General features: G+C 42.6%; 1 protein-coding gene across 3 annotated transcripts; it reads right to left on the bottom strand.

Moving 5' to 3' along the window:
- Positions 1–440: 440 nt before the first annotated feature.
- LOC148348292 (uncharacterized) lies at positions 441–11,921 on the bottom strand. Of its 3 annotated transcripts, none has more exons than XM_088322263.1 (12): positions 11,841–11,921; positions 4,909–7,817; positions 4,739–4,816; positions 4,630–4,678; positions 4,397–4,533; positions 4,235–4,335; positions 4,046–4,159; positions 2,549–2,782; positions 1,324–1,526; positions 1,164–1,221; positions 942–1,079; positions 441–879 (listed from the first exon to the last, which is right to left on the bottom strand). In XM_088322263.1, the coding sequence occupies exons 2-12, from the start codon at positions 7,814–7,816 to the stop codon at positions 802–804; spliced, it is 4,098 nt and encodes a 1,365-aa protein (XP_088178389.1). In that variant the 5' UTR covers position 7,817; positions 11,841–11,921; the 3' UTR covers positions 441–801. The 3 variants fall into 3 exon arrangements, with proteins under 3 accessions (XP_088178389.1, XP_088178387.1, XP_088178388.1); XM_088322261.1 differs by lacking the exon at positions 11,841–11,921 and adding an exon at positions 7,941–7,965; XM_088322262.1 differs by lacking the exon at positions 11,841–11,921 and adding an exon at positions 7,941–7,965 and having other exon boundaries at positions 1,164–1,209.
- Positions 11,922–12,082: the final 161 nt, after the last annotated feature.

Below are 12,082 nucleotides of genomic sequence, written 5' to 3'. Positions count from 1 at the left end.
TAGTGACTTGGACTCGAGTCGACTCGAGTCGCTGTTTTTATGACTTGTGACTTGACTTGGACTTGGCAATCTAAGACTCGGGACTTGACTTGTGACTTGACTTGCCCAAGAAAAAAATACTTGGGACTTACTTGGGACTTGAAGGTGAAGACTTGAGACTTACTTGAGACTTGCACATGTGTGACTTGGTCCCATGTCTGTCAAATATGACACAGTGTCCTTTTAAATCAATAATATAGCGTGTCTAGCATCAGCGTGATTTTTTTCCTATGCCAGATTGTTTACAGTTTACACCATCCCAGTCCTCATTCGCGATGGAACTCACCTGCCTTCTACTGGACAGAAAGGCACACTGCAGCAGCAACCCGTTTTTTACCAAATTAAACATCACAACCAGTGTCACAAATAAATACACAATACATCAAAAGCTACACTTTTATGTGGAAAACGTATTTAATACTTTAAAGTACTATACAAAGGGACAAGCCTTGTTTCATATGGAACGAAAGGTAAGTAAACAGTCAAAATAGCTAAAGAGAATCTTGCAGAATCTGTTTTTTACTTGAAATGGGACAAAATCACAAATAAAAACAAGGACTAGTCACAAATCTCAACGAATGTAATCGTCCATTTGTTCTTTTTTCCAAATATATATGAAAAACTTGCTTTGCACGGACTTGGGTTTCAGAATGCAAGTGAGTAAATAACAACAAAGAAATATGAGCAGAAACAACAGCAATGTATAAAAGAAAAGATGGAAAAACCACCTCAGCAAGTGCACAAAAAGACTTTTTGCCACATCTATTTCTCCTCAAGAGGAGGTACGGCTCGAGCAGAAGATTTCTGGCAGATGGCAGCGTAGCTCAGCTTGTGGGAGGCCTGCTCAATGACAACAGTGTCAAGCTTGGAAAATCTTTAGATATTTCATTTCTATGCTGTACCTCAATACTGATGTCATTGGCAGAGGTGGACACAGGTTGTGAGACTTCAAGTTCACGCGTCTTCTTGACACCAAGAGGCGGAAAGTTGGAGACTCCGAGCTCAATAGGGGACGGCTGGCGAGGAGGTGACGGTTGTTTCTGTGTGCGCACAAAAAAAAATCCAGACATTTGATCACAAAGCTGACATGCACGCGAAGCCATCAAAAAAAAATCCAAACCTACATGATTTAGTCCAGTTTTTTTGAAGTTCTCTCTTCTTTTAAAGCCACTGTTGACAGACCTGTTATTTAGCAATGACTTAAGACTCACTCACTCAAAAAACAAGATGAAAATAAATGGTTTCAGTCACAAGTCTGCTGGTTCCTTGTGCTGGATGTTCTACCTTGCTCTGCCGCGATGAGGCCTGTTGCCTCTGGAGCGGTAAAACCCCTGACCAGTCCTTAACATCTCCTCCGCCGGGTAGGTACAATCGTTTTGATTCCTGATTGGACCCGAGCCTGGTGTTCTGGCACCCTTCCTGCGTGGCACGCGAGGAGGGAAGCGAGGGACTGCCGGGAAGCCATTTGGGGGAGCCAGTACCTCAAGCTGGTACATACAAGAACAATTACCGTATTTTCCGCACTATAGGGCGCACCGGGTTATAGGGCGCACCCCCAAAAAATAGTTTTGGTCCTATATCTTCCATGCATAAGGCGCACCGGATTATAAGGCGCTACAATGGGAACGTCGACAAAACAGTCAGATAGTTCAGCCAAACTTATTACCCCCTTAACATTCCGAAAGCTTGCAAAGAAGCAAATACGTGTCGTAGGCACATGCGGATGCGGTGTCCGTACGATGTCACTCAAATGCATCGTTCCAAATATCATTCGGAAGGTTAAAGTCTTGGGATTCAAGAAATGCCAACCATTCCTTAGTTTCTATTTTCTTTTTCGCTTGCAACTTTACTGTGCATTTGACAATAAACACTTGGAATTGAGTTTAATTTAAAAAAAGACCCATCACAGAGATCACTCTGAAACTAGATACTGGAAAATATATCGCCGGAGTAGCTCACCGAAGTCGTTGCGTTCAATAATAATGTGCAACCATGGTCCTCTTATATCCGTGAGTGTAGTAAATCCAGGAGAGTAAAATATTTACAAACACAGAATAGTAAAACATGTTTTATCTATGCCTTAGACAAACAAACTTGCTATTCACATTCATCTTTTTCGGCCAATTGCAGGCTTTGTTTTGCCCCTTTAGCCTATGCGAGCCTGTAAATGATGAAAAACGATTCGCCTCCTTTACCTCCGAATAACTTTAGCCAATAGTGATCGATTCAAATGATGATTGACACATTGGCTGGGAAATGAAATGCCGGCATATGTATCCCAGCATACACCGCGGACGACTTCGCCTTCGGGGGAAAATCTAGTCGGCGGCTGCTTGCCTTAGTTGCAAGACTTTGTGACTTAATATTGATCCAATATATAAGGCGCACTTTATTATAAGGCGCATGGTCAGTTTTTGAAAAAATTAAAGGCTTTTAGGTGCGCCTTATAGTGCGGAAAATACGGTAAGTTTTCATGGGTGTGGACAGCAAAAATGACAAGACCACTCACCTCAGCAAAGTCTGAGTACCCAGTTTGGCCCCACAGGGGGTGTGTGAAATGGAAGAGTTGCTGGTAGGCGTCTGGGGGAAAGTAGGACGGCTGATGATCGTCCAGAAGGTCGGGCCGGGTGGGGCCAAAGCCGTTTCCTGACGTGAAGGGCAAGCTGCTGGATTTGGCTTTCATCCTCACCTTGATCGGCTTTCCCAGGAAGACGCCAACCTCCTCTCGTAGGTACTTGTAGGCCTGAGCAAGCGCACATCCAGTAGCATGCTTAATGTGTGCCGGGCCACTTTTGGCTTTGGGATATCTGGTACAACTTGATTTGGAACAGTGTATCGTATTCAAATGTATTTCTTTTAGGATCATAACAAAAAATGTCAATGAAACATTTTTCTTTTAATGTAAATTTGATCTTTTAAAGGAAGACTTCTCTTAGGTGTGATGTATTTTTTTGCCCTGTAATCAGCAGAGATTTTATCCATCATCTTGTAACATTATTATAAAAACTCGTGGTGGGCCTGATTGAATTTTGGGCTATATGAATTAAAACTATTTCAAACGTTAAAATAAAAACAAGACAAAAACAATGAGTCAACAACAATATGTTCGAAAAGGGGTAGTCAGAAGCAGATAATTATTTTCCCTACCCCTTTATCTTCCCTATTAAATACATTTTACAAATCTTCTTCTCCTCTTGTGTCTAATACAACAAAATCTTACGGATATACTTATTACATAGGTCAGATATCAATAGTTATAATAATTACAATTATCACATATTTTATACACTAATCTTCGTAATACCCATCCCTCAACGTCATAATGCCACTAGTTACCAAATATCGCTGCGGCACCAATGATAATAACAATAAAAATAAACATTATATTTATGATAACAGTTATGATATAATAATAGCAACAATAACAACAAGTTAACCATAGTTTTAAACGCAGTATTTCCAATCTCACTCATATCCGATTTTCTTGATCCCTGTATTTTGCCAGTAAAGTTTTTTTGTGTTTAAATTTGAACACATGAATAGTTGGACATTGTTTGATCTCATCTTGTAAATTATTCCAAAATTTGACTCCACACACAGACACACACATACTTCTCCTGGTTGTTCTCACCTTTGGGATTTTGAATTTACTACAGCCCCTCAAGTTATAATTTCCCTCTTTCTGAATGAATAATTTTTGGATGTTTTCTGGCACCATGTTTTTGTTGACCTTAAATAACAGTTGTGAAGTTAAATTTTTTATCAAATCATCTAATTTCGTCCAAATTATTAGGACTGCATGAATAAAATATTAGTGTGATCCCGATATCCTACCCTGTGTACGGTTCTTATTGCACGTTTTTGAAGAATAAAAAGGGGCTGCAGTGAACTTTTGTCATTATTGCCCCTGACTTCTGCACATTATGTTAAGTATGGCAGAACTAGAGAACAATATAATAAATACAATGCATTACAGTTTAATAGGAATTTGACTGTATATAATCACCTGGTAGAGGTCAGCTTCCGATCCGAAGGTGATGAACCAGCAGTCGCTGCTTACAAACTCACAATTCAAGAACTTGGGCAGCTTCTCATCACTGAAGAGCTCTTCTACTTTCTGCATGACAATGGAATACTTCATTTCAAAGGATCACAAAAGGACGCGAATCAAGAATATTCAAGCCGGCCTTTCCTGGCGTGGCGTCGTGCTCGGAATTTCACGAAGGATGAGGACATATCGGCTGTGGTTGGCTCGCACCTTCTGTCCACAAGGCGACATTTGGATCCGAGGCAGAGCTGAAGAGGAATAATAGACTCAGTGTCTCACACTGAGAATAACAAGGTCATCGACACCAACTTTTAACGACATCGGTGACGAGCTGCATGTCGGCACCAAGGCACTTGACGGTGTGGAGGTCTGCGAGTGTCGCTATGGAAACATATTCCTCGTTGTCCATCTGAGACCTGAGGTACAAGTCGCAGGAAAGGTTCTCCCTGGTGAGAAGCACAGCTGTAATTTCTTTTCATTTGCACGTCATCCAGCATCCACTTTTAAATGGTTCATTTCTGAATGAGGAGGAATGTTCTTACCTACTTAGACAGAACTCCAGCACAGACCTCAGCTGTTTTTTCAGCTCCCCTAAAAGGAAACAAAGTCATGAGCCTTGATGACTCACTGAGTCACAGCTTGCTTGTGTACCTGTGTCTGTTTCTGCTGAGGCTGGGGTTTCCATCTCAGTAGCACTCTTGTGGATCGACTCCATGGGCAGGATGTCATCTTCAAAGGGCCCCACACAAGCAATCACATTAAAAAAAAAACATGGTCTTTATAGTATGTATAAATTTCTCTCAAACATTAGAGAAGCTCACTTTGCAAGTGTGTGTGGTCGTCGGGAAACTGCATCCATGGCTGCTGAGCTTGTGACAAATTGTAGTAGCATCCTGTCCACACCTGGGCTTCAGGGTTGAGGGTCTGCACAAGGGAGCACGGGTACACGCCTGCAGCGTCATCATCCTTGCATGGCAAAAGAGAAAGACTCACAGCCTGGGGGCTGCCCATCTGCCAGGCCCACTCGTATGGACCAGGACGCATAACCGTGCTGTACGGGAAAGCTCCTAGCAGGAGGTTTCCAGCCACCTCGTCATGACTTGCATTCCAGGTCTGCGGATCCAGTGGGCACAGAGAAGCATCAGCGTCCTCTGCCAGCAGCTCTGACACCATAGTGTGCATGCCGCCCTCCTCTTTGCCCACTTCCTCCTCCTCAGGTGCTTCATGGCCCAGGAAGTGGATCTGGTAAGATGGCATGAGCGCGTGACTGTCCACCTGGTCTGCCTCCAACTGACATAAAACTGCATTGATGGGTTCGCTTTCAGGAGAAGCACAATAGGGTTTCTTTGAAGGCTTCTTTGACAGCAAGCACACAGTTTCTTCTTCGTCACTTACAGCTCCATTGATTGATTGTGAAGGATCAATTGGCTCATCTGTTTTGTCTGTTTTTTCCTGTGAAGACGGCAGGCTTTCAGAGTTTGTCACCTCCAATGATGAGGCGGTTAAACAAAGGCTTTTTGCCAGTTCCGACTCAGTCCACAGTTCAGAATGTGTGTCCTGCTCAGGGGCTTCTGGTAAACTTTTTTCCATGGACATGTTTTTATCTAGTTCTAAATTTTCTACATTTCCACAGTTGGGGTTGTGGTGATAGCACAAGTGCGTGAGAGTCGGATGGCTGTCAATTACCTGGTCTTTCTTGTTTTTACTTGCTGTGGGACCTTTGGTTTCTTTTTGCAGTAAACACGTGTCATCTTCCTCGTTTTGCTGCTTTGATTCTGGAAAGCAACTCACATTGTCATGAAGGAATCCTTTGATACTTTCAGCAGATTTTTGGGAATTTTGGATATGATGTAGATCATTTACTTCGGAAGTGTCAGGTTCTCTTACTGCTTCAAGCTCAGAATATGTCATCTGGTCACTAGAGTCTTCTCCATCAATTTGTCCAGGAGAGTAGACACTTCTAGACAGTTGGAGTGAAGTTAAGGGGATGAGGGGAGAGGTCACTTGTGTGACAAATGGGCTAGTGTAGATGATCTCCCCATCCCCTTCCACACTTTTACTTTCAGGGACATTATCCGCATTCTGGATTTTCTGCTCTATAATGACAGGTTGTGGAAAGAAATGGAGAGCATCATTAGCTGGTTGTGAACATTGGACATGGCCACCTATGTTTCCCCCGCAACTTGTATTTGTTTCCTCAGGAGTTGGAACCATTGAAGACTCCTTCTGGTCACAGGAGTCCTCTTGATCCACTGAGCCTCGATCTTGGGATTTGTTGAGGGAGATTGTGGAAAAGGTAATTTGTTTGCGAGTTGAGTCACTTTCTTCACTCTTCATCACAGTGACACCATCCTCTCTCGGTCGATGAGTTATAACTTTTTCCTTGTTTTGTTGCTTAATTACGTCAGGTTTTGGAAAGGAGCACACCTCTTTGGGACATTCATTCACTAGCTGAGAAAGTCGGACCTCCAAAGAAACACTCTGCTCTACGAGAGTCCTCGGCTCACTTGACTGCAAAAACGAGTCAGCTTCATGGAGTTGAGGAGCTTCTGAACTTTCAGGCTGATAGGGTGTTGCCAAAAGGTTTGGGGGAAACAACACTAGTGAGAGGTTTATGTTGTTGTGGATAATCTCGTCGTCATCACGTTGACAAACAACATCTTTGTCATCTCTCTGCAATACATTTTTATCTTCAATCTCTGCGTGTTCTGCAACATGAAATTCTAGGTGTGAATCAGGGACTTCTTTGTGACGTTCACTAGCTGGTTGTGAATGGCTGATGTCGAATGGGATCTCCTGGAAAATTGGAGGCGATTGACCTGAGGTTTGGACATCTGACGACACACTCTGATTGATGAGTGTCTGCACACTTAAGTCAACTTCTGCTTTTGTCAAAGCTGCCACATTTTCCTCAGGCGTTCCCTTCACATGAAGGTCAGGGATTGTTCCTGAAGTGTCGGTCAGAAATACTGGGAACAGGTCCTGGTCAAGCAGATGTTTAGATCCAAAAGTAAGGGGTGATATTGTCAGGGCTGGCCTGGGATCAGCAGATGAGGCAAATGTTTGGGGCTGGCCGATGTCATCGTGGTCAAGGTCGTTGGTGTCAAAGGTGCAAATGCTGTAGAACCTCTGAGTCCTTGTGAGAAAATCCTGGCCCAGAGTTGTGGTGACAATACAGTCATGGTTTTTAGAAGAACAGAGATCCTGACCTGAGATGGATGCTGACTTTGGTTCATGTGACACCTCGCCACAATCCACGGGGCCTGTTTGAGTAGCACCTGACCAACTACCTTCTGTCGTAAGGACCTTTTGACCCTTAGGATTGTGAGTGAACCAGAGGGCTCGACATCTAGCGTTTTCCAATATGTTCTGTCGGGCTGGACTTTGAGAGAGAACCTCCATGTAGGGGGCCGGCTCACAGCAGTGCAAAGGGGTTATGCTAGCTGATGAGTCCCCGACAAGGCTAGCATCGGCTGAGTTAAGAATAGCCGGCTCCTCCTCATCGGAGTTCCGCACAGGGTGATTATCCTCACTGTCGATTTGGACCACCTGAGATCCACTGTCAAGTCCAGCTTCTTCTTCTTTCACACAAACATGTTGAGCAACAGCCATGACTTGTTGCCTCAATCTCTCCACGCTGTCCTGGTGGTCTTTCTGCGAGTTGTGCAGGAGACGGTTCTCCTCGCTGGCCTGGTCCGGCTCGGCTTCCTTGCTGAAGCAGCAGCCCATCCTGCCAGAGAGGAAAAAACAATGCAAGAAAACTAAAAAGTGTTCTCACGTGGTCCTCCTCTCATGCTGCAATACAAGAGCATGTACACAGCACCGGCTTTGCCCAATAGCCCCCCTCTCTTACCCAGAATAGCACATTTGAAGGGGTTCATATGTCCCTGCCACTCAAGACAACACGTGTGTGTGCAACAATGAATCGGGTCAGCACATGGTCCATTGGCCCCCAATCACTGTGGAGCGCTCGCTCCTCCCACACACATCCAACTATTCAACTTTCATCCACTCCTGCTGTCTCTTTCCTTTTCACTTACATTAACTGCCAGTTCCCGAATAAACATGTCCTTAATTCCTTTTGTGCACGTCTAATTCACCCCCTCTTAAAACACGTGAGTTGGAAAATTTTAAAAAATCCAAAGGAAGTTCCAGTAAGCTAACAGAACACTCGATGATAATCTTGCATTTTCATATCACTCACGTTTTACAATTAGCACAAAGAAAATTAAAAAGGAAAACTGCAGTGCTGCATGCAGTAGACTCCCCCCCAAGCTGCCCTTCAGCTGTCTCCCTTCACATACTTCCCACCCCCACTTGGACTGAATCATTGAAAGGTTACGTTTATTTGTAGAATTTCACAGACTGATAATCCAAAATACCGCTAACCCGCTCATTGCAAAAGTTTTGATACATTTTTAGTATGATAATTTGGAATTACTATTTGCTCCAAACATGCAAAGGACACTATATATATATATAAAGTCACCCACAGTCTGATTGAACAGTAAGTTCAGCCCTGCAAAAATAGACACTAATGTTTATATTTAATTAAATGGCAGCTCATTCATTTACAAACTTTTTAATATAAGGCATTTGATGCAGTAATAGCAGCTTCTAAACCAGAATGTCCAAAGTCCGGCCCGGGGGCCAATTGTGGCCCGTGGTTAATTTTAATCCGGCCCGCGGCCTCCGTCAAAAAAAACAATAACGCCTGGCCCGGGTGTAGAATTATGTACCAGTAATACATTGAGCAGCAGTGCTGTTACCTGCGTGTTCTAAGTGCTGCCATCTAGAGGCTCCAATAGGAACAGCAAATTAGAATGTGAGGCCTGCCAATTTTCTAAAATGGCGGCAATTAACAAAAGGAGGAAAGTTGACTGCGAGGGCCGACGGTTCAATGATTGGTGGAAATTGGACTATTTCTTCACTGAAATACGTAACAACTGTGTCTGCCTCATTTGTAAAAAGACAGTGGGTGTTTTTAAAAAGTTCAATGTGAAGCGACAGACAAACATGCTGACGCATATGTCAAGATCACAGGTAATGAACGCAGCGAGAAACAGGAACATCTTGAAGCTAGCTTAATCTCACAGCAGCAATATTTTACAAAAGCTCGAGAGTCAAACGAGAATGCTACAAAGGCTAGTTACGAGGTAGCAGCGCTGATCGCAAAGCATTGCAAACTTTTCACGGAGGGTGAATTTATCAAAGACTGTGTGATGACAATGGTAAAAAAGATATCTCCTGAGTAGCAGCAAGAGTTTTCCAAAGTCTGCCTGGAACGTAACACTGTGGCGCGCAGGATTGAGGAGGTGTCATCGGACATCAAAAGACAATTGGGAGTCAGAGGAAAGGATTTTGACTTTTTTCACTAGCGACGAAAAGCACAGACACTGCTCAGTTAACTATTTTTTTGAGAGGAGTGGACAACAAAATGAATATTACTGAAGAACTACTTGACCTACAGAGCCTGAAAAACCAAACAAGGGGAAGAGATTTATTCTCTTCTGTTTGCGCTGCAGTGGATAACATGAAACTCGAGTGGAGTAAAATTTCAGGGATAATTACAGATGGCGCGCCATTGATGATTAGCAAACAAAGCGGATTAGCAACACTAATAAGTAACAAAGTAAGTGAAGAAGGAGGGAAAGCTGTAAAACTCCATTGCATCATTCATCAGCAAGTGCTGTGTGCTAAATATCTCCGATACGAACATGTTATGGGATTGGTGATAAAATCAATTAACTATATCCGCTCCAGAGCGCTATGCCACCGTCAGTACCATTAGTTTCTCAGCGAGATTCATGTGGAATATGGAGGTGTTGTCTATCACAATGACGTGAGATGGCTCAGTCGGGGTTCTGCACTGTCACACTTCTACTCACTTAGGCAAGAAATCGGTGAGTTTTCGGCTAAAAAAGGACAACTAATGGGAGAACTAACTAACCCTATTTGGCTAGCTGATTTGGGGTTTCTAGTTGACATTAAAAAGCATCTTAATGTCCTCAACACCAGACTCCAAGGACCAGATGCAGTCATAAGCCAACTATATTCACATGTCAAGGCCTTTGGAATCAAGCTGCAACTGTTTGAAAGACACCTGTCGTCGACTCAGCCCAGCACTGCACACTTTCCAGCGCTGCAAGAAATCATGGCCAGATTCCCACGGAGCGATGTCAGTGTGCAAACAAGGAGGTGCGCGTCAGATATTTCATTTCTGGCTGAAGAGTTTGAGGACTTCAGTTTCAGGACTTTGCAGCAATCGAAGGAGATCACTCTTTTTTCCTCACCTTTCTCCGTGGACACAGATGATGTTCCAGACCATTTGCAGCTGGAGGTCATTGAGCTGCAGTGTGACGCAGAGTTCTGCGGTCAGCACCAGCAGCTTGCTCTCGCCAACTTTTAGCAACAGCTGAATAAGGACAGGTTTCCAGAGATTCGAGCATTTGGTAAGAAAATGCTAAGCTTGTTTGGGTCGACGTATTTGTGTGAGAAGACATTCTCGGTTATGAACTTAAATAAGAGCCATGTTAGTACACGGCTATCAGACTCTCACTTACAAGACATCTTGCGCATCAATACTACTGCCATTGAGCCAGACCTGGCCTTTGTCCTGCACTCCAGATCTCAGTTTCACCCATCACACCAATGCGGACAAGTCCTCATTTTTCATTGAGGGGGGTTATGTTTGTTTATTACTCTGGAGTGAAAGCCTGCAGGGTTGGACTGTAAGGTACGCACACAGCACGCTACACCGCTAGTGCGCACATAACCACCGCGCTTCCTGTCCCCGGGTCGCCAAGCGAGAGGGAGAGAGAGGTGTGCCAATCAACATTTATAGTTACTGTCATATTTTGAATAAGCCCTGCACTTGTTGATATGACAATTTATCTGTTATTGTGTTTAAAAATTCTGTAAATATTAAACTGCCATGGTGAGATAGTTTTTTTATGTTACAAATGTAATTTGCACCCAAGAGTACAATTACTTCTCTTCAACTGTTATAAAAAAGTTAATAAAAGTGTTAAAAAAGTGAAGTTAAGTGAATATTTAATTTCAATTTTCAATGTCAATTGAATTTTGATATGCATGTATCAAATGAACCAAAACATATACTTAAGATAGCTGAAATTAAAATAAAAAAGCAAATGTGAAACACAGAATGGCTCGCTTAAATGTATTTAAATGAATTGCTATTATATGTAAAGAACGTCCGCCAAGGTTGGCCCACCTACATTTTTAACACACCAAATCTGGCCCACTTTGCAAAAAGTTTGGACACCTCTGTTCTAAACTGTAATGGATTCCATTGCCTTGCAAAAGTGAGAGCAATAATGATGCTCAAATTATTTGTAAATTGTATTGACTCAACTTCTGTACAAGGAAAAAGAATCAAATTAACATAAGTATGTAGCTGAAACTCTAGAACTAGCAGTGGTAAATGACCAGTCAAATACATAATATAACATAAATAACCGACCAAACATAAAACACTAAATTCACACTAATGTTGGCACTTACGCTTGCGAGAAGAAACAAATAGTTGAAAATAAAATCAGACAAAACAATAAACTAAAACGCTCACAGTTAGCTTAGTAAACTAGCATGCTAACGACGGCTATTGGCTCCAATTCGGAGTCCATCGAATTAGCTGTTACCTAGACACGAACCAAATTACGTCAAATTGAACCTTCAATTGGACACACGGTAAAAATGTAATTGTTGTAAAGAGATGGCAAATATAACTTACCAGAGTAGTTATAGTTTTGTGCACTTAAAAAAGTCCCTAAACTAGCTAACTGAGCGTGCAATTTCTGCGCTTCTTTTGAAGCGTGGCGCCTGCGAATTAGCAATCCTCAATTACTATGGCAACAGTTAAGGAGAGGATAAAACAAAAATGCTTTTAATGGATTTAAATAAAATAGCAGATCAGTGTTTGATGTTGTGTTTTTTTACTACATAAACACAAAACTATTTTTAATCCATAATCTT

Source organism: Urocampus carinirostris, chromosome 18 (assembly GCF_059441175.1).
Source record: "Urocampus carinirostris isolate Australia breed hairy pipefish chromosome 18, RoL_Ucar_1.0, whole genome shotgun sequence".
Classification (NCBI taxonomy): Eukaryota; Metazoa; Chordata; class Actinopteri; order Syngnathiformes; family Syngnathidae; genus Urocampus; species Urocampus carinirostris.
The sequence above is the reverse complement of the archived record's forward strand: the minus strand, read 5'-3'. Positions and strand labels throughout refer to the sequence as shown.